The sequence below is a fragment of the Dendrobates tinctorius genome, unplaced genomic scaffold (genome assembly GCF_039654945.1).
Source record: "Dendrobates tinctorius isolate UK_male_01 unplaced genomic scaffold, ASM3965494v1 ptg000158l, whole genome shotgun sequence".
In the NCBI taxonomy this organism is placed as follows: Eukaryota; Metazoa; Chordata; class Amphibia; order Anura; family Dendrobatidae; genus Dendrobates; species Dendrobates tinctorius.
In genome coordinates this window covers 11,330,205-11,351,710 of record NW_027361825.1, presented here as the reverse complement: position 1 = coordinate 11,351,710, position 21,506 = coordinate 11,330,205, and the positions used below count along the sequence as shown (strand labels likewise).

At 44.6% G+C, this 21,506-nt stretch overlaps 1 protein-coding gene across 4 annotated transcripts in view; it reads left to right on the top strand.

Annotated features, from left to right (window-relative positions):
• Nucleotides 1–21,506, top strand: part of DDR1 (discoidin domain receptor tyrosine kinase 1) — a 101,447-nt gene that overhangs the window by 76,611 nt on the left and 3,330 nt on the right. For 3 of the 4 annotated variants that reach the window (XM_073548928.1, XM_073548927.1, XM_073548930.1), the window contains 14 exons: nt 8,560–8,788; nt 8,874–9,021; nt 9,177–9,279; nt 9,903–10,089; nt 12,501–12,747; nt 13,029–13,178; nt 13,505–13,662; nt 14,898–15,108; nt 15,606–15,707; nt 16,628–16,860; nt 17,857–17,984; nt 18,146–18,352; nt 19,100–19,334; nt 19,474–19,623. In XM_073548928.1, the coding sequence (XP_073405029.1) occupies nt 8,560–8,788; nt 8,874–9,021; nt 9,177–9,279; nt 9,903–10,089; nt 12,501–12,747; nt 13,029–13,178; nt 13,505–13,662; nt 14,898–15,108; nt 15,606–15,707; nt 16,628–16,860; nt 17,857–17,984; nt 18,146–18,352; nt 19,100–19,334; nt 19,474–19,623 (2,488 nt within the window). The remainder of the gene's footprint in view (nt 1–8,559; nt 8,789–8,873; nt 9,022–9,176; nt 9,280–9,902; nt 10,090–12,500; nt 12,748–13,028; nt 13,179–13,504; nt 13,663–14,897; nt 15,109–15,605; nt 15,708–16,627; nt 16,861–17,856; nt 17,985–18,145; nt 18,353–19,099; nt 19,335–19,473; nt 19,624–21,506) is intronic. The other variant, XM_073548929.1, reaches the window with a different exon arrangement.

The window sequence follows — 21,506 nt, the reverse complement described above, 5'->3', positions numbered from 1 at the left end:
GCACAGAGTTCAGGTCTCAACCCCATGAAACACCTTTGGGATGAACTAGATTGGAGATGGTGAGCCCGACCTTCCCCCCCAAAATCAGGGTCTGATCCCACAAATGTTCTTCTGGATGAAGGGACAAAAATTCACAAAGACATCTTCAAAATCTCGTGGAAATCCTTCCCAGAAGATTGGAGGCTGTGATATTTGCAGAGGAGGACCGATTCCTTATTAATGTCTATGGATGTAGAATGGGAGGTCAGAGAAGCCCCGGAGGTGTAATGTGGAGGGGACACATCATTTTCTCCCTTCAGTGTAGATTTTGCCTTTAGTCCCAATACTCTTGTACATAGGGCATATATGTAGATATTTAGGTATAGACTGGGTTGTATCTACAGGATCTTACCCAGTAGGACGTTCACACAGACACATGGCTGCTGTTCGTGGTGAAAGGTCGGAGAGTGTTGCTGATACTCTGGATTACGAGAGAAAAAATGCAGTTATTACCTATGTCATAAGCTGTGTATGTAAACAGATAAAGGAATTGCGTCTCAGCTGATGGGGCCCCATTAGGACATAGAACCTAGGCTTGTGATAACCACAATTTTATAGCAGTGTTAGGCTACAAGTCTGTGCAGAATGGGGAGGCAGTGTACTATACTGCACATAGATTTGCTCTCACCACTTCAATATGTCTGAATATCATCCAGACTAAAGCAACCAAGAGCTGAGAATGGGATCTCCTCGTTCTCTCTAAAGGTCTCAATCGTAAATAAACTTTTAGAAATATTCTTTTTTATACATGCGTGACAACTTTAGATGGGGAGCTGAATGGGTTGCAGACCTTGGCTTTCAGACTTTTTGGCTGTCACCATTTCTCCTCCACACCCATTTTCTGCCACCCCACTCCACATCTCCCACCTTTCTAAGGTGCTGGGTCAGAAGAAGATCTTCTAGAATCACTAGATTCCGTAAAGTCTACAGAATTTCAAGAGGTCTCCCCTTTTTACAAGAAGCCTCTTAAGATAAAACAGAGCCTTCATTTATTGGGCCAGCTTTCACTACTCAGGACAGAAGAGTCTGGTGATTGTTCCCACCATCTTCACACCATTTCCTTGCTCCTCCGTCTCACCACCACATAAAAGATGGCTGATACTAAATAGGTCTGGGTTCTCCTTTACGCGGGTCCTAGACCAACCAGATGGTCTACCTCTGTGGTTTATACTCTTGATGTCATGTCTACAGACTCCTGGATAATATTTAAAGGGGTTGTCCTTTGTCTCTTTATTTTAACAAATGTGTTGAGAACATAACTTTTTGGTACTTCCTAAAATAAGTATTCCAAGTTTTCAACCTCGTTTCTCACAAATTGCACCAAATGGCAGTTGATAGAGAAGAACGTGACTAGACCCATCCATCAGTCTCATCCAATCAGGATACACTACACATGGGAAAGCTGTTTTTCTATTGGAGGAGGCTGATGGGCAGGTCTGCTCACATGATCCTCCATTAGTGGTAATTTTGAGAAGAGGAGAACTGTGAAGTCAGTGATGAAGGAGGAGGAGAACCTGTATAGTGAGCATCACAAAATCATGTCCCCACACATCTGATTAAATAAAGATAAAGTGGATAACCCCTTTAAGTGAACGTCTGAGGTGGTTGTATTGATAGAAGCGCTGTGGCTGCTCTTGAGGGAACGTCTGTAGAAAGGGAAAGTCTTACTCAATCTGCTGACAAAGAAAATGATTGTATGAGGAAGCCATCTTGTCATGACTTGCCCAAGAATGGCTTCTTGCATCGTGAGCAAGCCGTCATTTTCTTACACCAGGAAATCTTGAGGAAGAAATGTATTTCTATGAGATGGAGATGAAGAGCCGCCTCCGATATCTGTCTCCAGGCACAAGTTGTGTACTCTATTGCGATCTGCCTGATGGATCAGGTATGGTGGCTACAGAGAGCGCTCCTGCCCCAGGGCCCAACATCTGGGGGCAGATATCGCCCCCAGCTGCCGATAAAGGAAGGCTTAAAGAGTATGATGGATAAATACGCGTAATTGTGCAATAGTGTATTCAGGCGAGACAGATATAGGACCGCACCCCTCCCCCACTGAGATGTGTGAGACCATTAGAAGGCATCCTGCAATAAAAGCTGCGGCCTCAGGCTGAGTGCAGACGTACCCGTCCTTATAGTCTATATACTTTATACAGCTGAAGTGTGTATTATGAGGTTCTGCAGCAGCTGATGGATGAATTGCAAGGTTCTTCAGCAGCCGAGGTGTGTATTGTGAGGTTCTGCAGCAGCCAAGGTGTGAACTATGCGGTTCTGCAGCAGCTGACGTGTGTATTATGAGGTTCTGCAGCAGCTGAGGTGTGTATTATGAGGTTCTGCAGCAGCCGAGGTGTGTATTATGAGGTTCTGCAGCAGCCAGTGTGTGTACTATGCGGTTCTGCAGCAGCTGAGGTGTGTATTATGAGGTTCTGCAGCAGCCGAGGTGTGTATTATGAGGTTCTGCAGCAGCCAATGTGTGTACTATGCGGTTCTGCAGCAGCTGAGGTGTGTATTATGAGGTTCTGCAGCAGCTGAGGTGTGTATTATGAGGTTCTGCAGCAGCTGAGGTGTGTATTATGAGGTTCTGCAGCAGCTGAGGTGTGTATTATGAGGTTCTGCAGCAGCCGAGGTGTGTATTATGAGGTTCTGCAGCAGCCAATGTGTGTACTATGCGGTTCTGCAGCAGCTGAGGTGTGTATTATGAGGTTCTGCAGCAGCCGAGGTGTGTATTATGAGGTTCTGCAGCAGCCAATGTGTGTACTATGCGGTTCTGCAGCAGCTGAGGTGTGTATTATGAGGTTCTGCAGCAGCTGAGGTGTGTATTATGAGGTTCTGCAGCAGCCGAGGTGTGTATTATGAGGTTCTGCAGCTGCTGAGGTGTGTATTATGAGGTTCTGCAGCTGCTGAGGTGTGTATTATGAGGTTCTGCAGCAGCCGAGGTGTGTATTATGAGGTTCTGCAGCAGCCGAGGTGTGTATTATGAGTCTCTGCAGCAGCTGAGGGGTGTATTATGAGGTTTTGCAGCAGCTGAGGTGTATTATGAGGTTCTGCAGCAGCTGAGGTTTATTAAGTTCTGCAGCAGCTAAGGTGGGTACTATGAGGTTCTGCAGCAGCTGAGGTGAGCATTATAAGGTTGTGCAGCAGCTGAGGTGTGTATTATGAGGTTCTGCAGCGGCTGACGTGTGTACTATGCGGTTCTGCAGCAGCTGAGGTGTGTATTATGAGGCCCTGCAGCAGCTGATATGTATTATGAGGTTCTGCAGCAGCTGAGGTGTGTATTATGAGGCTCTGCAGCAGCTGAGGTGTGTATTATGAGGCCCTGCAGCAGCTGATATGTATTATAAGGTTCTGCAGCAGCTGAGGTGTGTATTATGAGGTTCTGCAGCAGCTGAGGTGTGTATTATGAGGCTCTGCAGCAGCTGAGGTGTGTATTATGAGGCTCTGCAGCAGCTGAGGTGTGTATTATGAGGCTCTGCAGCAGCTGAGGTGTGTATTATGAGGCCCTGCAGCAGCTGATATGTATTATAAGGTTATGCAGCAGCTGAGGTGTGTATTATGAGGTTCTGCAGCAGCTGAGGTGTGTATTATGAGGCCCTGCAGCAGCTGTTATGTATTATAAGGTTATGCAGCAGCTGAGGTGTGTATTATGAGGTTCTGCAGCAGCTGAGGTGTGTATTATGAGGTTCTGCAGCAGCCGAGGTGTGTATTATGAGGTTCTGCAGCAGCCAATGTGTGTACTATGCCGTTCTGCAGCAGCTGAGGTGTGTATTATGAGGTTCTGCAGCAGCCGAGGTGTGTATTATGAGGTTCTGCAGCAGCCAATGTGTGTACTATGCGGTTCTGCAGCAGCTGAGGTGTGTATTATGAGGTTCTGCAGCAGCTGAGATGTGTATTATGAGGTTCTGCAGCAGCCGAGGTGTGTATTATGAGTCTCTGCAGCAGCTGAGGGGTGTATTATGAGGTTTTGCAGCAGCTGAGGTGTATTATGAGGTTCTGCAGCAGCTGAGGTTTATTAAGTTCTGCAGCAGCTAAGGTGGGTACTATGAGGTTCTGCAGCAGCTGAGGTGAGCATTATAAGGTTGTGCAGCAGCTGAGGTGTGTATTATGAGGTTCTGCAGCGGCTGACGTGTGTACTATGCGGTTCTGCAGCAGCTGAGGTGTGTATTATGAGGCTCTGCAGCAGCTGAGGTGTGTATTATGAGGCCCTGCAGCAGCTGATATGTATTATGAGGTTCTGCAGCAGCTGAGGTGTGTATTATGAGGCTCTGCAGCAGCTGAGGTGTGTATTATGAGGCCCTGCAGCAGCTGATATGTATTATAAGGTTCTGCAGCAGCTGAGGTGTGTATTATGAGGTTCTGCAGCGGCTGACGTGTGTACTATGCGGTTCTGCAGCAGCTGAGGTGTGTATTATGAGGCCCTGCAGCAGCTGATATGTATTATGAGGTTCTGCAGCAGCTGAGGTGTGTATTATGAGGCTCTGCAGCAGCTGAGGTGTGTATTATGAGGCCCTGCAGCAGCTGATATGTATTATAAGGTTCTGCAGCAGCTGAGGTGTGTATTATGAGGTTCTGCAGCAGCTGAGGTGTGTATTATGAGGTTATGCAGCAGCTGAGGTGTGTATTATGAGGCTCTGCAGCAGCTGATATGTATTATAAGGTTCTGCAGCAGCTGAGGTGTGTATTATGAGGCTCTGCAGCAGCTGAGGTGTGTATTATGAGGCTCTGCAGCAGCTGAGGTGTGTATTATGAGGTTCTGCAGCAGCTGAGGTGTGTATTATGAGGTTCTGCAGCGGCTGACGTGTGTACTATGCGGTTCTGCAGCAGCTGAGGTGTGTATTATGAGGCCCTGCAGCAGCTGATATGTATTATGAGGTTCTGCAGCAGCTGAGGTGTGTATTATGAGGCTCTGCAGCAGCTGAGGTGTGTATTATGAGGCCCTGCAGCAGCTGATATGTATTATAAGGTTCTGCAGCAGCTGAGGTGTGTATTATGAGGCTCTGCAGCAGCTGAGGTGTGTATTATGAGGCTCTGCAGCAGCTGAGGTGTGTATTATGAGGCTCTGCAGCAGCTGATATGTATTATAAGGTTCTGCAGCAGCTGAGGTGTGTATTATGAGGCTCTGCAGCAGCTGAGGTGTGTATTATGAGGCTCTGCAGCAGCTGAGGTGTGTATTATGAGGCCCTGCAGCAGCTGATATGTATTATAAGGTTCTGCAGCAGCTGAGGTGTGTATTATGAGGCTCTGCAGCAGCTGATATGTATTATAAGGTTCTGCAGCAGCTGAGGTGTGTATTATGAGGTTCTGCAGCAGCTGAGGTGTGTATTATGAGGCTCTGCAGCAGCTGAGGTGTGTATTATGAGGCCCTGCAGCAGCTGATATGTATTATAAGGTTCTGCAGCAGCTGAGGTGTGTATTATGAGGCTCTGCAGCAGCTGAGGTGTGTATTATGAGGCTCTGCGGCAGCTGAGGTGTGTATTATGAGGCTCTGCAGCAGCTGAGGTGTGTATTATGAGGCTCTGCAGCAGCTGATATGTATTATAAGGTTCTGCAGCAGCTGAGGTGTGTATTATGAGGCTCTGCAGCAGCTGAGGTGTGTATTATGAGGCTCTGCAGCAGCTGAGGTGTGTATTATGAGGCTCTGCAGCAGCTGAGGTGTGTATTATGAGGCCCTGCAGCAGCTGATATGTATTATAAGGTTCTGCAGCAGCTGAGGTGTGTATTATGAGGCTCTGCAGCAGCTGAGGTGTGTATTATGAGGCTCTGCAGCAGCTGAGGTGTGTATTATGAGGCTCTGCAGCAGCTGAGGTGTGTATTATGAGGCTCTGCAGCAGCTGAGGTGTGTATTATAAGGTTATGCAGCAGCTGAGGTGTGTATTATGAGGTTCTGCAGCAGCTGAGGTGTGTATTATGAGGTTCTGCAGCAGCTGAGGTGTGTATTATGACTTTCTGCAGCGGCTGAAATACATATTTTAAAAATAATCACATTGCAACTGCTGAAGAACCTCTTTTTTGAGAGAGATGGAACAATAGATACTTGCGGACACTGAAGAATGCTCGAAGTATTGAAACTCCCTGCAATCAGAGATAAGTGGCGCCTGTGTGATTTTCGTTATTTATGTACAGTGGGGCAAAAAAGTATTTAGTCAGTCAGCAATAGTGCAAGTTCCACCACTTAAAAAGATGAGAGGCGTCTGTAATTTACATCATAGGTAGACCTCAACTATGGGAGACAAACTGAGAAAAAAAAATCCAGAAAATCACATTGTCTGTTTTTTTTTCATTTTATTTGCATATTATGGTGGAAAATAAGTATTTGGTCAGAAACAAGCAATCAAGATTTCTGGCTCTCACAGACCTGTAACTTCTTCTTTAAGAGTCTCCTCTTTCCTCCACTCATTACCTGTAGTAATGGCACCTGTTTCAACTTGTTATCAGTATAAAAAGACACCTGTGCACACCCTCAAACACTCTGACTCCAAACTCCACTATGGTGAAGACCAAAGAGCTGTCAAAGGACACCAGAAACAAAATTGTAGCCCTGCACCAGGCTGGGAAGACTGAATCTGCAATAGCCAACCAGCTTGGAGTGAAGAAATCAACTGTGGGAGCAATAATTAGAAAATGGAAGACATACAAGACCACTGATAATCTCCCTCGATCTGGTGCTCCACGCAAAATCCCACCCCGTGGGGTCAGAATGATCACAAGAACGGTGAGCAAAAATCCCAGAACCACGCGGGGGGACCTAGTGAATGGTCCCAGCTCTCTGCAGTTCAATGTAACAAGGCCTACCATAAGTAACACACTACGTCACCATGGACTCAGATCCTGCAGTGCCAGACGTGTCCCACTGCTTAAGCCTGTACATGTCCGGGCCCGTCTGAAGTTTGCTAGAGAGCATTTGGATGATCCAGAGGAGTTTTGGGAGAATGTCCTATGGTCTGATGAAACCAAACTGGAACTGTTTGGTAGAAACACAGCTTGTCGTGTTTGGAGGAAAAAGAATACTGAGTTGCATCCATCAAACACCATACCTACTGTAAAGCATGGTGGTGGAAACATCATGCTTTGGGGCTGTTTCTCTGCAAAGGGGCCAGGACGACTGATCCGGGTACATGAAAGAATGAATGGGGCCATGTATCGTGAGATTTTGAGTGCAAACCTCCTTCCATCAGCAAGGGCATTGAATATGAAACGTGGCTGGGTCTTTCAACATGACAATGATCCAAAGCACACCGCCAGGGCAACGAAGGAGTGGCTTCGTAAGAAGCATTTCAAGGTCCTGGAGTGGCCTAGCCAGTCTCCAGATCTCAACCCTATAGAAAACCTTTGGAGGGAGTTGAAAGTCCGTGTTGCCAAGCAAAAAGCCAAAAACATCACTGCTCTAGAGGAGATCTGCATGGAAGAATGGGCCAACATACCAACAACAGTGTGTGGCAACCTTGTGAAGACTTACAGAAAACGTTTGACATCTGTCATTGCCAACAAAGGATATATCACAAAGTATTGAGATGAAATTTTGTTTCTGACCAAATACTTATTTTCCACCATAATATGCAAATAAAATGAAAAATAAACAGACAATGTGATTTTCTGGATTTTTTTTTCTCAGTTTGTCTCCCATAGTTGAGGTCTACCTATGATGTAAATTACAGACGCCTCTCATCTTTTTAAGTGGTGGAACTTGCACTATTGCTGACTGACTAAATACTTTTTTGCCCCACTGTATCTCCATATACAGTGGCATGTAAAAGTTTGGGCACCCCTGATCAAAATTACTGTTATTGTGAATGTGAACAGTTAAGCAAGTTGTAGAGGAAATGATTTCTAATAGGGGTGCCCAAACTTTTACATGCTTTAATGGTCCGGTTCTGACAGGAGAGTGTGTGTATATAGGTACCATTCGCAGCTGAGTGGCATATAATGGACGGTGATGTACAGGGCCCATCTATAACGTGTCGGGGCCCACAACATGCGAGCTGCACCTCTGACTATGCTGGATCCAGGATGTGTGTGACTTCACTATGGATTAACCTCTGTACCCTCCACTATTACTCATTCACCTCAGTCATGTCAGTCATTTTACTCTTTATTGCCTGGCGGAGTTTGACACAGGGCTGTATCTATTTCGACATGTGTGGGTACAGATGGCCGAAAATGGAGAATCTGGTGCGTCTACTGGATGATTCATGTATACCGAAATTATGTATACATTCATTATACTAGGACTATGTTACCATCATCATCAATATAGGAAAGGGTTCTTTACAGTAAAAGCAGTAAATTCCAAATCAACCACCTGAATGGGCCCCTCACTCCTGGGGCCCCTTAGCAGCCTCTATTATACATGCTATATGCATTTGGTACAAAGTCAATATCCTATGAATGTTTCACTATTGAGTGTTTCCAACCAGGGCCATCATTATCAATATAAGAAAGGATTCTTTACAGTAAGAGCATTCACTTCTGCATGGTCATATGTGTCTTTTTCAACCCATGGAACGTTCTCCTTTTTTCATGCCGTAGGCTGGAAAGCAATGAAGGTGATGGAGCCTGGTGCCCAGCTGGGCCCGTCTATCCCAGTAATGAAGAATACCTACAGATAGACTTAAGGAACCTGCATTTCCTGACCCTTGTCGGCACTCAGGGTCGAGACAGTGGAGGATTGGGCAAAGAATTTGTCCGACATTACCAGCTGCGCTACAGCAGAGATGGGTACAAGTGGGCCCAGTGGCGAGACCGGTGGGGAAACGAGGTGAGAAGGTGGTGGAGGTGGCACCATGAGCGATGTCCTTCAATCCAAAGCGTCTGATGGTGGAGTTCTGTTCTATCTCATCTAGGTGATAGTCGGAAATGAGAACACACATGACCTCGTTTTGAAGGACCTTGGACCCCCAATAATTGCCCGTTACGTCCGTTTCTATCCAATGGCCGACCGAGTCATGAGCGTGTGTTTGAGAGTGGAACTCTACGGATGTGATTGGCAAGGTGAGTCCACCGCTCACTCCCTGTGTAGCTATGGCCTCCACCCCAAGGGTCTCACCACTGCTTGGACATGGACCATCTTCATATTCTAGGATTGTCCTTATCTTGTGTCTACAGGTCTTCTTTCGTTGACTTCCATTTTTTTCATTCCACCACAGATGGACTCCGCTCTTACACCTCACCACCAGGAGACATCATGACCCTGGTTTCGGAGATGGTCAACTTAAACGACTCTACATATGATGGATTTACGGTCGGAGGGTAAATTTGGACACCTGTATAGACATCGTAGTATCTACCGCTATTTTATTGTGTATTTTTTTAAAGGAATCCTATAATTTTGAAAAAGTATGGACAGCAGGTGATAGAGCAGGAGGAGTTGAGCAGATTGATATATAGTTTTTTAGAGGAAAAATTTAGTTTAAATTGGATTTTATTCATTAAGTGTCCTGCTCTATCTTTCGGAGTCCAGTGGGCGGTCCTAATGTGAGATTGCCATCTTTCCTTCATCCCTGTTCTTCCAGTGTTTAGGAGTCCAGTGTACAGTTGCATTCTGTGATTGACAGTCTTCCCTTAATCAGTCTACATACAGAGATAGCTATCAATCACTGATTAGGACCGCCCACGGGACTCCTGAAGGCAGAGATATAAAGGAGTGAATTAAAATTATTTGATATAATATAATATATATAATAATATAATTGCATTTCCCTTCCACTAACAGCGCCACCTCTGTCTATAGGTTGTTTGCAGTAGTGCAGCCAAGCCACATTCTCCCAAGCTGCAATATCAGACACAACCCACAGACAAGTGTTTGGGAAGAAGACAGCCATGGTTTTCTACTCCCTTACAACTGGTTAAATGTATTTTGTCTTCCGCTCCAGGCTACATTATGGAGGGCTAGGTCAGCTGACGGACGGTGTTATTGGGGCCGATGATTTCCTCCAGCACAAAGAGCAGGGGGTCTGGCCCGGGTACGATTATGTTGGTTGGAATGAGGCAAGTTTCCCATCTGGATACCTGGAGATGGAGTTTGAGTTTGATGCCCTGAGGTCATTTATATACATGAGGGTGAGTACTATACGTATAACACTGAGGGAAGATACTGCAGCTGCATCCCCCTCCTCTTGGAGGTTTCCATAGACTCTGCAGGCTGGAAAAATGGAAACTCAAGGGTGAGGATAGGGACACTTTCCCCTAATCGCTATTTCCCCACGTGGGTATGTTTGTATTTATATGCATGGAGAATTCTAGATCTTTCCTTTGATCTCTGCATATCTCCCCCAATCATTGGGTGTCTTTCATGCGTATAGAAACAAACACAGCTGTGATGGAAATCAGCGAAAGCTCCTGTGCCCCAGTGCAAAGTACAGTCATATGTAAAAGTTTGGGCACCCCTATTAATGTTAACCATTTTTCTTTATAACAATTTTGGTTTTTGCAACAGCTATTTCAGTTTCATATATCTAATAACTGATGGACTCAGTTATATTTCTGGATTCAAATGCGGTTTATTGTACTAACAGAAAATGTGCAATCTGCATTTAAACAAAATTTGACCGGTGCAAAAGTATGGGCACCCTTATCATTTTCTTGATTTGAACACTCCTAACTACTTTTTACTGACTTCCTGAAGCACTAAATTGGTTTTGTAACCTCATTGAGCTTTGAACTTCATAGCCAGGTGTATCAAATCATGAGAAAAGGTATTTAAAGTGGCCACTTGCAAGTAGTTCTCCTATTTGATTCTCCTATGAAGAGTGGCATCATGGGCTCCTCAAAACAACTCTCAAATGATCTGAAAACAAAGATTATTCAACATAGCTTTTCAGGGGAAGGATACAAAAAGTTGTCTCAGAGATTTAACCAGTCAGTTTCCACTGTGAGGAACATAGTAAGGAAATGGAAGAACACAGGTACAGTTCTTGATAAGCCCAGAAGTGGCAGGCCAAGAAAAATATCAGAAAGGCAGAGAAGAAGAATGGTGAGAACAGTCAAGGACAATCCACAGACCATCTCCAAAGACCTGCAGCATCATCTTGCTGCAGATGGTGTCACTGTGCATCGGTCAACAATACAGCGCATGCATAACGCCTTTTTGTATGACCAAACAACTCAATCTTTGTTTCATCAGTCCACAGGACCTTCTTCCAAAATGTAACTAGCTTGTTCTAATGTGCTTTTGCATACCTCAGGCGACTCTGTTTGTGGCGTGCTTGCAGAAACGGCTTCTTTCGCATCACTCTCCCATACAGCTTCTCCTTGTGCAAAGTGCGCTGTATTGTTGACCGATGCACAGTGACACCATCTGCAGCAAGATGATGCTGCAGGTCTTTGGAGGTGGTCTGTGGATTGTCCTTGACTGTTCTCACCATTCCTCTTCTCTGCCTTTCTGATATTTTTCTTGGCCTGCCACTTCTGGGCTTAACAAGAACTGTACCTGTGTTCTTCCATTTCCTTACTATGTTCCTCACAGTGGAAACTGACAGGTTAAATCTCTGAGACAACTTTTTGTATCCTTCCCCTGAAAAGCTATGTTGAATAATCTTTGTTTTCAGATCATTTGAGAGTTGATTTGAGGAGCCCATGATGCCACTCTTCAAAGGAGAATCAAATAGGAGAACTACTTGCAAGTGGCCACTTTAAATACCTTTTCTCATGATTTGATACACCTGGCTATGAAGTTCAAAGCTCAATGAGGTTACAAAACCAATTTAGTGCTTCAGGAAGTCAGTAAAAAGTAGTTAGGAGTGTTCAAATCAAGAAAATGATAAGGGTGCCCATACTTTTGCACCGGTCAAATTTTGTTTAAATGCAGATTGCACATTTTCTGTTAGTACAATAAACCTCATTTGAATCCAGAAATATAACTGAGTCCATTAGTTATTAGATATATGAAACTGAAATAGCTGTTGCAAAAACCAAAATTGTTATTAAGAAAAAAGGTTAACATTAATAGGGGTGCCCAAACTTTTACATATGACTGTATCATATGCTGTCAATGTCCATTCTTACCGCCTAGGCGTGCAGGGTCGTAATGTCACCGGCACAGCCGGTCACGGCAAGGGATAACCCCCTAAAAATGTACACTGGCTGAATCAGCCAGATTCGGTCAGCCCACTTATGTTAATTAGGGGGTCTCCTGACTATTAGAGATGTCAGGGTAAAGTCAGGTCGGGCATGTTGGATTTGAACATGCTCCATCCTTTGTTCTCAAGGAAGGTAAACCACCACCAGAGATGTCTGGCAGCGCCTTATTCACTTCCAGGCGATTTCCTCCAGACAGCCCTTGTACATACATGGTCGGCCATGTTTGTGGGGGTTGGGTGGGTGGAATAACTGTCAGCTATTCCCACTTTTTTAAGTTGCATAGTCTGCGAACCAGTCAGAATGGCCCACGGGTGGTCTGGAGGTCCCATTTTATGATCATTCCTGCGATGTCTGTCCTCCAATAACTTCACTTTCCCCATCTTTCCCTTTAGGTACACGCTAATAACATGCACTCCAGAGGTGTCCAAGTGTTTCGCCGTGTGGACTGCTATTTCAAACGTTCCTTGCACACCCCATGGGACGTCAACCCGGTCACTCTATCTCTAGCAATGGATGTCCGTGACCCGAGTGCCCGAACGGTCACCATGTCGCTGTCCGGCAGGCCAGCCAGGATCCTCCGCTGTCACTATTACTTCTCCAGTCCGTGGCTGCTTTTCAGTGAGATCTCATTTCTCTCCGGTCAGTACTTGCTTTATACACTTATCGTTTGGTTGGGTTCTACCGCTTTCTTTTTCTTTTTGCCATTTGTGCGTGTTTGGAATAAAAAATGGGCAAAGATGGCAGCAGGGAAGTAACAAGGCGGGAGAAAGGGCAGACAAAAACACTTGTCCACTTTTAATACCATAATGAAAACTAGAGCACTTTGGACTTGTTATCAAAGTTATGGACAATCCCTTTAAGTTATATTTATAGGTCTTTGTATTTAAGTTTCACGTAACTTGTGTTCTTCTGACCCAAAGATGTCTACGACTCATCAGAACCAGAGGAACCGAGTCCACTGCCCAAGCCACGGGACGCCACCCTGCAACCTCCCACCACAGCAGCATCACAAGGCACCAGCCAAAAAACTGCATCGACTACCATAGGCAGCTCCAGTGAAACTGAACATGGTGAGAACATCGCAGCTAATTCTATGATTTATTTTTCACGGTTTGTGAATTATCCATTTTCTGTCTGACCGTCCCTTTATATTTCAAGTTGGTTGCTGAGATTAAAAAAAAATAAAATATATATATATATACTTTTTAACACCCCAGAAACAGCGCTACTCTCATCTATAGGCCGTGTCTGGTATTGCAGCTTAGTCCCATTCACTTGAATACTGTAATTCCAGATGCAGACAGGAGTGGCACTATTACTTAAAAAAAAAAAAAAAAAATCTTGGCAATCCTTAATTTTTATTTTAATTTGCTTTTTACATTATTTCCTGCCATAGAGGCCATCAGTGTTAATCGGATAAACCAGCCAATAGTCAAGGACGAGAGCAGCAATACTGCCATTCTGATTGGCTGTCTGATGGTCATAATCCTGCTCCTGTTGGTCGTCATTATCCTGATCCTGTGGAGGCAGCGCTGGAAGAGATTACTAGGGAAGGTGGGTGAAACCATTATGTATCTGACAACCAACTGGGGAAACAGGACACAGAGGTCGTAAGTTCCCTCTGTAGGAAATTGTAGAGGTGAAAAAAGACTACATCTGAATTTAGAGCCATTTACAGAAGGAAGAGCAGCTCTGAAGCACAAACTGCTGCTCTAGAAACTGAAAGAACAGGATTGTATCTCTTCATTTAGAGCCATTTACAGTTCAACCAAAAAAGAACAGTATTTTTTAATATTTAAGCTATGTAAAATAGTAAGAGCAGCTTTGAAGCACAAACTGTTGTATTATCTGGTAAAAAGGTAGGAAAGAAAGAAAGCGCACCGATCTAAATGTAAATGTATAATTAGATCATAGGTGAATATAGGTGGCACTCACCGTTTATAAATCTTGATATCTTGCATATAGGTCACTTAGGACCATTAAGTGTTCAAAGGTGGATTTCTTCTGTGGTCGGTATGCTGCAAATCCCTGGTAGCTAGTGAGTCACTCAGACCAAGTAACCATAGGAATGTATTCCAATAAACTCTATATCAGGCTATTTGCGCTCCCGTAGGTGTAGGATCCAAGGCTTCTTATATCCAAAAAAGGTTTTTAATATTTCTCAAGAAAAAGCACATACAACGCGTTTCGACAGTATAGAATGTGCTTTTTCTTGAGAAATATTAAAAACCTTTTTTGGATAGAAGGAGCCTTGGATCCTACACCTACGGGAGCGCAAATAGCCTGGTATAAAATTTATTGGGAAACTGTTGTATTAGAAATGGAAATAACATGATATCTACATTTAGAGCGGTTTACTGTAAGAAAATCAGCTCTGAATCACATACTGCTGCCTTACAAAAGGAAAGAACAGGATTTATCTACATTTAGAGCCATTTACAGGAGGAAGAGCAGCTCTGAAGGACAAACTGCTGTACTTGAAATTGAAAGAATAAGATTTATCTACATTTAGAGCAGTTTACGGTAAGAAGAGCAGCTCTGAAGCACATACTTCTGCTCTGGAAACAGAAAGAAAAGGATTTATCTACAATTTAAACCATGTAGGTTGGAAGAGCAGCTCTGAAGTACATACCGCTGCACTAGAAAATGAAAGAACAGGATTTATCTACATTCAGATCCAGTTCCTGTAGGAAGAGTAGCTCTGAAGCACAAACATTTGCTCTATAACATAAAAGAACGGGACATATTAACACTTAATTTAACTTGCTTCTTTTCAACCTTTCTTGCAGGCGCAGCACCGTCCTTCGGACATTGATCTCACCGCCCGCCTGTCTCTTCCCACCGACACTGTGGTCATCAACAACACTCAGAACCTATCACTGGCATCTAGACATGGCAGCCGCTATGAGCGCATCTTAACATCAGAGGGGGAGTATCAAGAGCCAAGTCACAGCCCCCTTGCCAAGATGTCCACCCTGTGCCCAAATTCTGATGGAGCAGGTGAGTGCTCGTATGAATGGATGGTGCATGTCATGTGTGCGGTGTCTAGGGGGTTAATATCCCATGTATATAATATGTGCATGTGAGCAGCGGTATTATACTAAGTGCATGGTATTGGATATATGTGAGGGAAATGTAATCATTAATACTGTCTTAAGGGGGTATTCTCTTTGGCATAGGATATGCCAATTATGTCTGATAACTGTGACTCCCACCTATCACTAGATTTGGGGTCTACCTCTACAGGCGAGATAAGATCCTGAAGATGCATGTGTATAACCCCTCAACTATTGCATCTGCGATTATCAAGCATTTATGGTATATCCCTTTAAATATTAAGGGGTGTGGCCAGGGGATGGGGCGGGGCTTAGATGACTGGCGTATTAACAGAGTGTTGCGGGGAGGTATATCCGTGTGCATGCGTGTTATCTAATTCCGTGTACTTGTCTGCATGGTGATGGCAGTATACACTATATACTCTGCATGTGTCTCTCCAGCTCTGCTGTTAAACAACCCAGCCTATGAGCTCCTGCTCTCCACCTACAGTCGGCCAATCACAGAGCCTGGTGGCGTGCAGGCTAAGCCAATCAGCAGCCAGGGTAAGGGGCTGTCACTCCGTTGCTTCGGTCAGCTTCAACTCTCCCATCTCGCTGTCTCTGTCTCTTAAGGAGAGTCTGTGCCTAACGAGGTGTCTCCTACTATCTTCAATACTGGGACAGTCAGAGTTATTATAGAGAACTCATCTGTGTTGCATTGGACTTAAAGAGGAATTCCCATCTCCAAGATCCGATCCCAATATATAGTAGGTGTAATAATAAGAATAATAATTGCAAATACCAACAATTAGAAACGTAGTATAGTTCTTCTCATTAGCTATGTCACTTACCTCATGTGCAGGGCATTGCAATAGTGTAGGTATCCATGGTTACAACCACTCATATACTGACAGTTACTGTAGTTAGACTGCTTTTAATGGTCGTAACCATGGATACCTAAGCTACTGCAATGCCCTGCACATTAGGTAAGTGACATAGCGAATCAGAATAACTATACAACATTTCTAACTGGAGGCATTTGCTAATATTATTATTATTATTATACCTACTACCTATTGGGATAGGATCTTGGAGATGGGAATATCCCTTTATAGGGGAACACCATCCGAAAATAAATAAATAGTTGTGCAGAAAACATGACACCAAATCTGAGATACAAAGGACCCCTCTATAGTGCTGGGCCAATTCTCCACCCCCCGTAGAGTCCTTCACGGGTTCTCACTCTCCAATACCAAAGGGCATGGGACCAACCAGGACTAGTCCTCATTCTTTGATGGACCTATAGCAGGCGACATCATATGTAGTTGTGAGATTAGTGGGGGGGGTCCTTGAACATGGACCACATCGTAGACGAACATTCTTCTCTCGCTTTTCATCGTTCTCCCTGCACTGTCCCTTTTATTTCCCTACTCTCTGCTTCGCTTAATATCCCCCCTACTTTACCCTTTTTCTTCTCTCCCCAGAAGGCGGTTACAGAGAACTGGAGTCCCCTAAGCTACCCATGTTGTGCCCCCCAAGCGTCCCTCACTATGCTGAAGCCGATATTGTCACCCTGCAGGGGGTGACAGGGGGTAACACCTACGCAGTGCCCGCCCTGACTGCCGACCTGCTCACCTCCAAGGAACTGCCCCTTAGCAAGTTCCCCCGGGGGCATCTTCTATTCCGGGAGAAGTTGGGGGAAGGGCAGTTCGGAGAGGTAAGTGTCCATCACTACATGAACACTACGGCCAGGATCCATTATTGCACATGCACCTCTTCTTTTTTTAAGTCTATCTTTTGGTATTTTTTTGCCTATTATTCATTTGTCTATTATTGGGTTTTTTTTTTTGTTTTTTTTTTAATTATTGTAATTTATTTTCTTTGTTTGCCTTTGTGAGTGTCGATTTAGTTTTCCACAAGTTTGTGGACGCTTCATGAATTGCAACTTGGGAGTGATTTTTTTTATTTGTACATGTGAAATTTTTTGCACCAATTTTACCACATTTTAGCTGACGTTTTGATCTAAAAATTCATAAATAAGGAAAAAAAGACAAAAAAAATAGTATTATTTTGCTCAAAAGTTTTTCTTATTTTGAAGAAAACGTCAATGATTCCAAGACGAAAAAAGAAAAGTTACTTAAAAAAAAACAACCAACAAATGATGAAGCGGGCCGTTACCATTTATCTACGGTTTTGTTGACCGCCCTTTAGACCCCTTCATTTCTTTTGTTACTTCCCTGCCTTCTTTTTTGTGTCTCAATACTTTTTTATTGCTTTTTTGGTACCAAACTGTGGCTCTTGGCCTGTTTTTGTTCCTTGTTTCAATGTCTTTCTTGGGTTTCCAGAGAACCTGGTCATCCTTGCATGCCCATTATTTCCTGATGGCCACTTATGAACTGTCTTCTTCTTCTCATTTCCCCACTTAAGTTTAGTTTTAGGAAAATCTGATTACTAAAGCGGACTGAGATGGCGAATACCATGACATGGCTGCTACTCTGAAAAGTTGTCACGTACGCTATAGGGTTGTCAGGCAGAACATCCCTTGCAGTCAGTCTGATCTTCACCCTAGGTCAAAAAACGCCTAAAATTGCCTTACTAATCAGATTTTTGTAAAAGGAATGTGGAGAATCCCCCCCCCATATTGTATCTTAGTGATTTTCTGAGCCCTCCCCCAATATTTGTGCATCTTGTAATTTATGTCGCTCTTTTCCAGGTTCATCTATGTGAGGTTGTGAATCCCCACGAGCTGCCAGTTCTTCAGTTCCCATTCAACATTCGTAAAGGCCGGAGTCTTCTTGTGGCGGTCAAATTACTACGGTCGGATGCAAATAAAAATGCCCGGTAAATTAACCGTTTGAGTACTGATTAAAGAACTGAATGGACCCCCGGTCTATGGCAAATGCTACATTCCAGTACCCCTTGATGTGTTAACATCTCCCCTATCGGTTTGTCAGGTTCTTGCCTTCATCCCTGATCATTGCTTGTTTTCTGTTGTCTCTCAGGAGTGATTTCTTGAAAGAACTGAAGATTTTGTCCCGTCTGAGCGACCCACACATCATCCGCCTTTTGGGGGCCTGTCTGGATGAGGATCCGCTTTGTATGATTACTGAGTACATGGAGAATGGCGACCTTAACCAATTTCTCAGTGCCCATGAGTTGGCCAAGGAGGACAAGCGCATGGAGGATGGACATAACCCTCCGTGTATTAGGTTAGCAAATCCTATGCATGGATATTGGGGAAACTCGAGACATTTGGCAGCTCCATGCAATTTGGATTGGATCTTGTGGCAATCTAATGTATATGACCTGCCACAGATATCACCAATATTGGCATACTACCAGGGCCAGGTTTGGAGAGGGCGGACGGCATAGTGCCCAGTGCCTTCACCACCACCACCCTGGGAATCGAGGAGGGCTTTATTACCTACACTGCCAGATCAGGCTAGTTCTTCTAATTCTTAAAATGACAAGTTGGTCAGGAGAATTGTTTGCCCAGTATGTACTGGGTACTTTTCTTGCCATTTACCTTGTAGGCTGCATGGCATGCAACCCACTTGGAAAATGGAGTTCCCCGTGGTGGGCCATTTGCTGACACTTTCTAGTTAAGAAGAATGATGAGGTGTGTCACTCTCCACTGTGTCTCCGAAACAGCCATGGACTTCAGTGGGAAATGTTTGTGGCTCCCAGAGGTGGACTGGGAGGCCCTACCAATTTTTTGCCCAGCAGCTTCAACCAACCTTAGTCTTGCCCTAGTGACAAACCCCATAGCGGTACCATGAAAAGTAATTTGTCCAAAAAGTTGAATCAAATTGTTCCCACAGGTACTAGGGGCCATGATGGACATGCTTCAAGTTGTAGTTTACAAACAGCTAAATGTTGGAGAGCGCAGATGTAGGTGACATATTTATAGAACGTGGCGATAACAGATTGTGTGACCTGGTCTGTCTTCTCCTCAGCTACCTCAGCCTCCTACACGTGGCCTTGCAGATTTGCTCCGGCATGAAATATCTCTCGTCACTTAATTTTGTACACCGGGACCTCGCCTCTCGAAACTGCCTGGTGGGCGAAAACCTCACCATTAAGATAGCTGACTTTGGTATGAGCCGAAACTTGTACGCTGGAGATTACTACCGCATACAGGGCCGGGCAGTGCTGCCGATCCGGTGGATGGCCTGGGAGTGTATACTCATGGTAAGTGACTAGTCAGATTTTCTACTTATGAGTCTTGAAAAACTGGGTGACAAGCGTTATGGAAGCTGTAATCGCCACCACATTAGACATCTCCATATAGTAACACTGACTCTTCCCTCTCTGTTGTCCACATCCATAGGGTAAATTCACCACCGCCAGTGATGTCTGGGCCTTTGGAGTGACTCTATGGGAGATTTTCATGCTGTGTAAAGAACAGCCATACGGGGAGCTAAATGATGAAGACGTGATTGAGAATGCTGGGGAAGTATTCAGGGACAGTAAGAAACAGGTGAGTATTGGGGCAAGTAATAGTGATATCCTACAGGTAACCAGAGGCATACATTTTTTATTGAATCTGCCATATACAAAGCTCATACCTGTGCAATGTGGATCATGAGGAGATGGGGCAGATTAATACTAATTTTGCATTAATAATACTGGATTATACTGTTGAGCTGTATTCTTAATTTTGCTGGTGGAGTCACAGTGTACATACATTACTTACCCTGTACAGATCCTGAGTTACATCCTGTATTATCCTCCAGAGCTGCACTCACTATTCTGCTGGTGCAGTCACTGTGTACATACATTACTGATCCTGAGTTACATCCTCTATTATACCCCAGAGCCGCACTCACTATTCTGCTGGTGCAGTCACTGTGTACACACATTACTGATCCTGAGTTACATCCTGTATTATACTCCAGAGCTGCACTCACTATTCTAATGGTGCAGTCACTGTGTACATACATTACATTACTGATCCTGAGTTACATCCTGTATTATTCTCCAGAGCTGCACTCACTATTCTACTGGTACAGTCACTGTGTACTTATATTACATTACTGATCCTGAGTTACATCCTGTATTATACCCCAGAGCTGCACTCACTATTCTACTGGTGCAGTCAATCTGTATATACATTACTGATCCTGAGATAAATCCTGTATTATACTCCAGAGCTGCACTCACTATTCTGCTGGTGCAGTTACTGTGTACATGCATTACATTACTGATCCTGAGTTATTATTATGAATTTATATAGCGCCATTTATTCCATGGCGCTTTACATGTGAAAAGGGGAAATATAGACAAGCATAATAAACATGTGTAAAACAAGGGACACACAAGTACATAAGGAGAGGGGACCCTGCCCGCGAGGGCTCACAGTCTACAGGGATGGGTGAGGATACAGTAGGAGAGGGTAGAGCACGTTGTGCGGTGGTTCATTAGACCGAGGATCATTGCAGGCTGTAGGCTTGTCGGAACAGGTGGGTCTTCAGGTTCTTCTTGAAGGTTTCCGTTGATGGTGAGAGTCTGATGTGTTGCGGCAGGGAGTTCCAGAGTATGGGGGAAGCACGGGAGAAGTCTTGTATGCGGTTGTGGGAAGAAGAGATAAGGGGGGAGTATAGATGGAGATCTTGAGATGATCGAAGGTTGCGTGCGGGTAGGTACCTAGAGACCATGTCACAGATGTATGGAGGAGACAAATTGTGGATGGCTTTGTATGTCATGGTTAGGGTTAGAATTGTAGCCTCTGGGCAATAGGAAGCCAGTGAAGGGCCTGGCATAGGGGGGAGGCTGGGGAATAGCGGGGAGACAGGTGGATTAGTCGGGCAGCAGAGTGTAGGATGGACTGGAGCGGAGCCAGAGTGCTAGAGGGGAGGCCAGAGAGTAGGAGGTTGCAGTAGTCGAGGCGGGAGATGATAAGAGCATGCACAAGTGTTTTTGTGGTTGAGGAATGAGCAGATCCGGGAAATATTTTTGAGTTTGAGGCGGCAGGAGGAGGCGAGGGCTTGGATATCTGGTTTGAAAGAGCGCAGAGTCGAGGATCACCCCAAGGCACCGAGCGTGCGGGACTGGGGAAAGAGAGCAGCTGTTGACATTGATGGATAGGTCTGGTGGAGGGGTAGAGTGAGATGGGGGAAAGATGATGAATTCTGTTTTGTCCATGTTCAGTTTGAGAAAGCGAGCAGAGAAGGAGGCTGAGATAGCAGACAGACATTGTGGGATTTCAGTCAGTAAGGAGGCGAGGTCAGGTGCAGATAGGTAGATCTGCGTGTCATCGGCGTAGAGGTGATTCTGCAAACTGTGGGATTCTATTCTATGAGCTGTCCCAAGCCGAAGGTATAGATGGAGAATAGTAGGGGTCCTAGGACAGAGCCTTGGGGA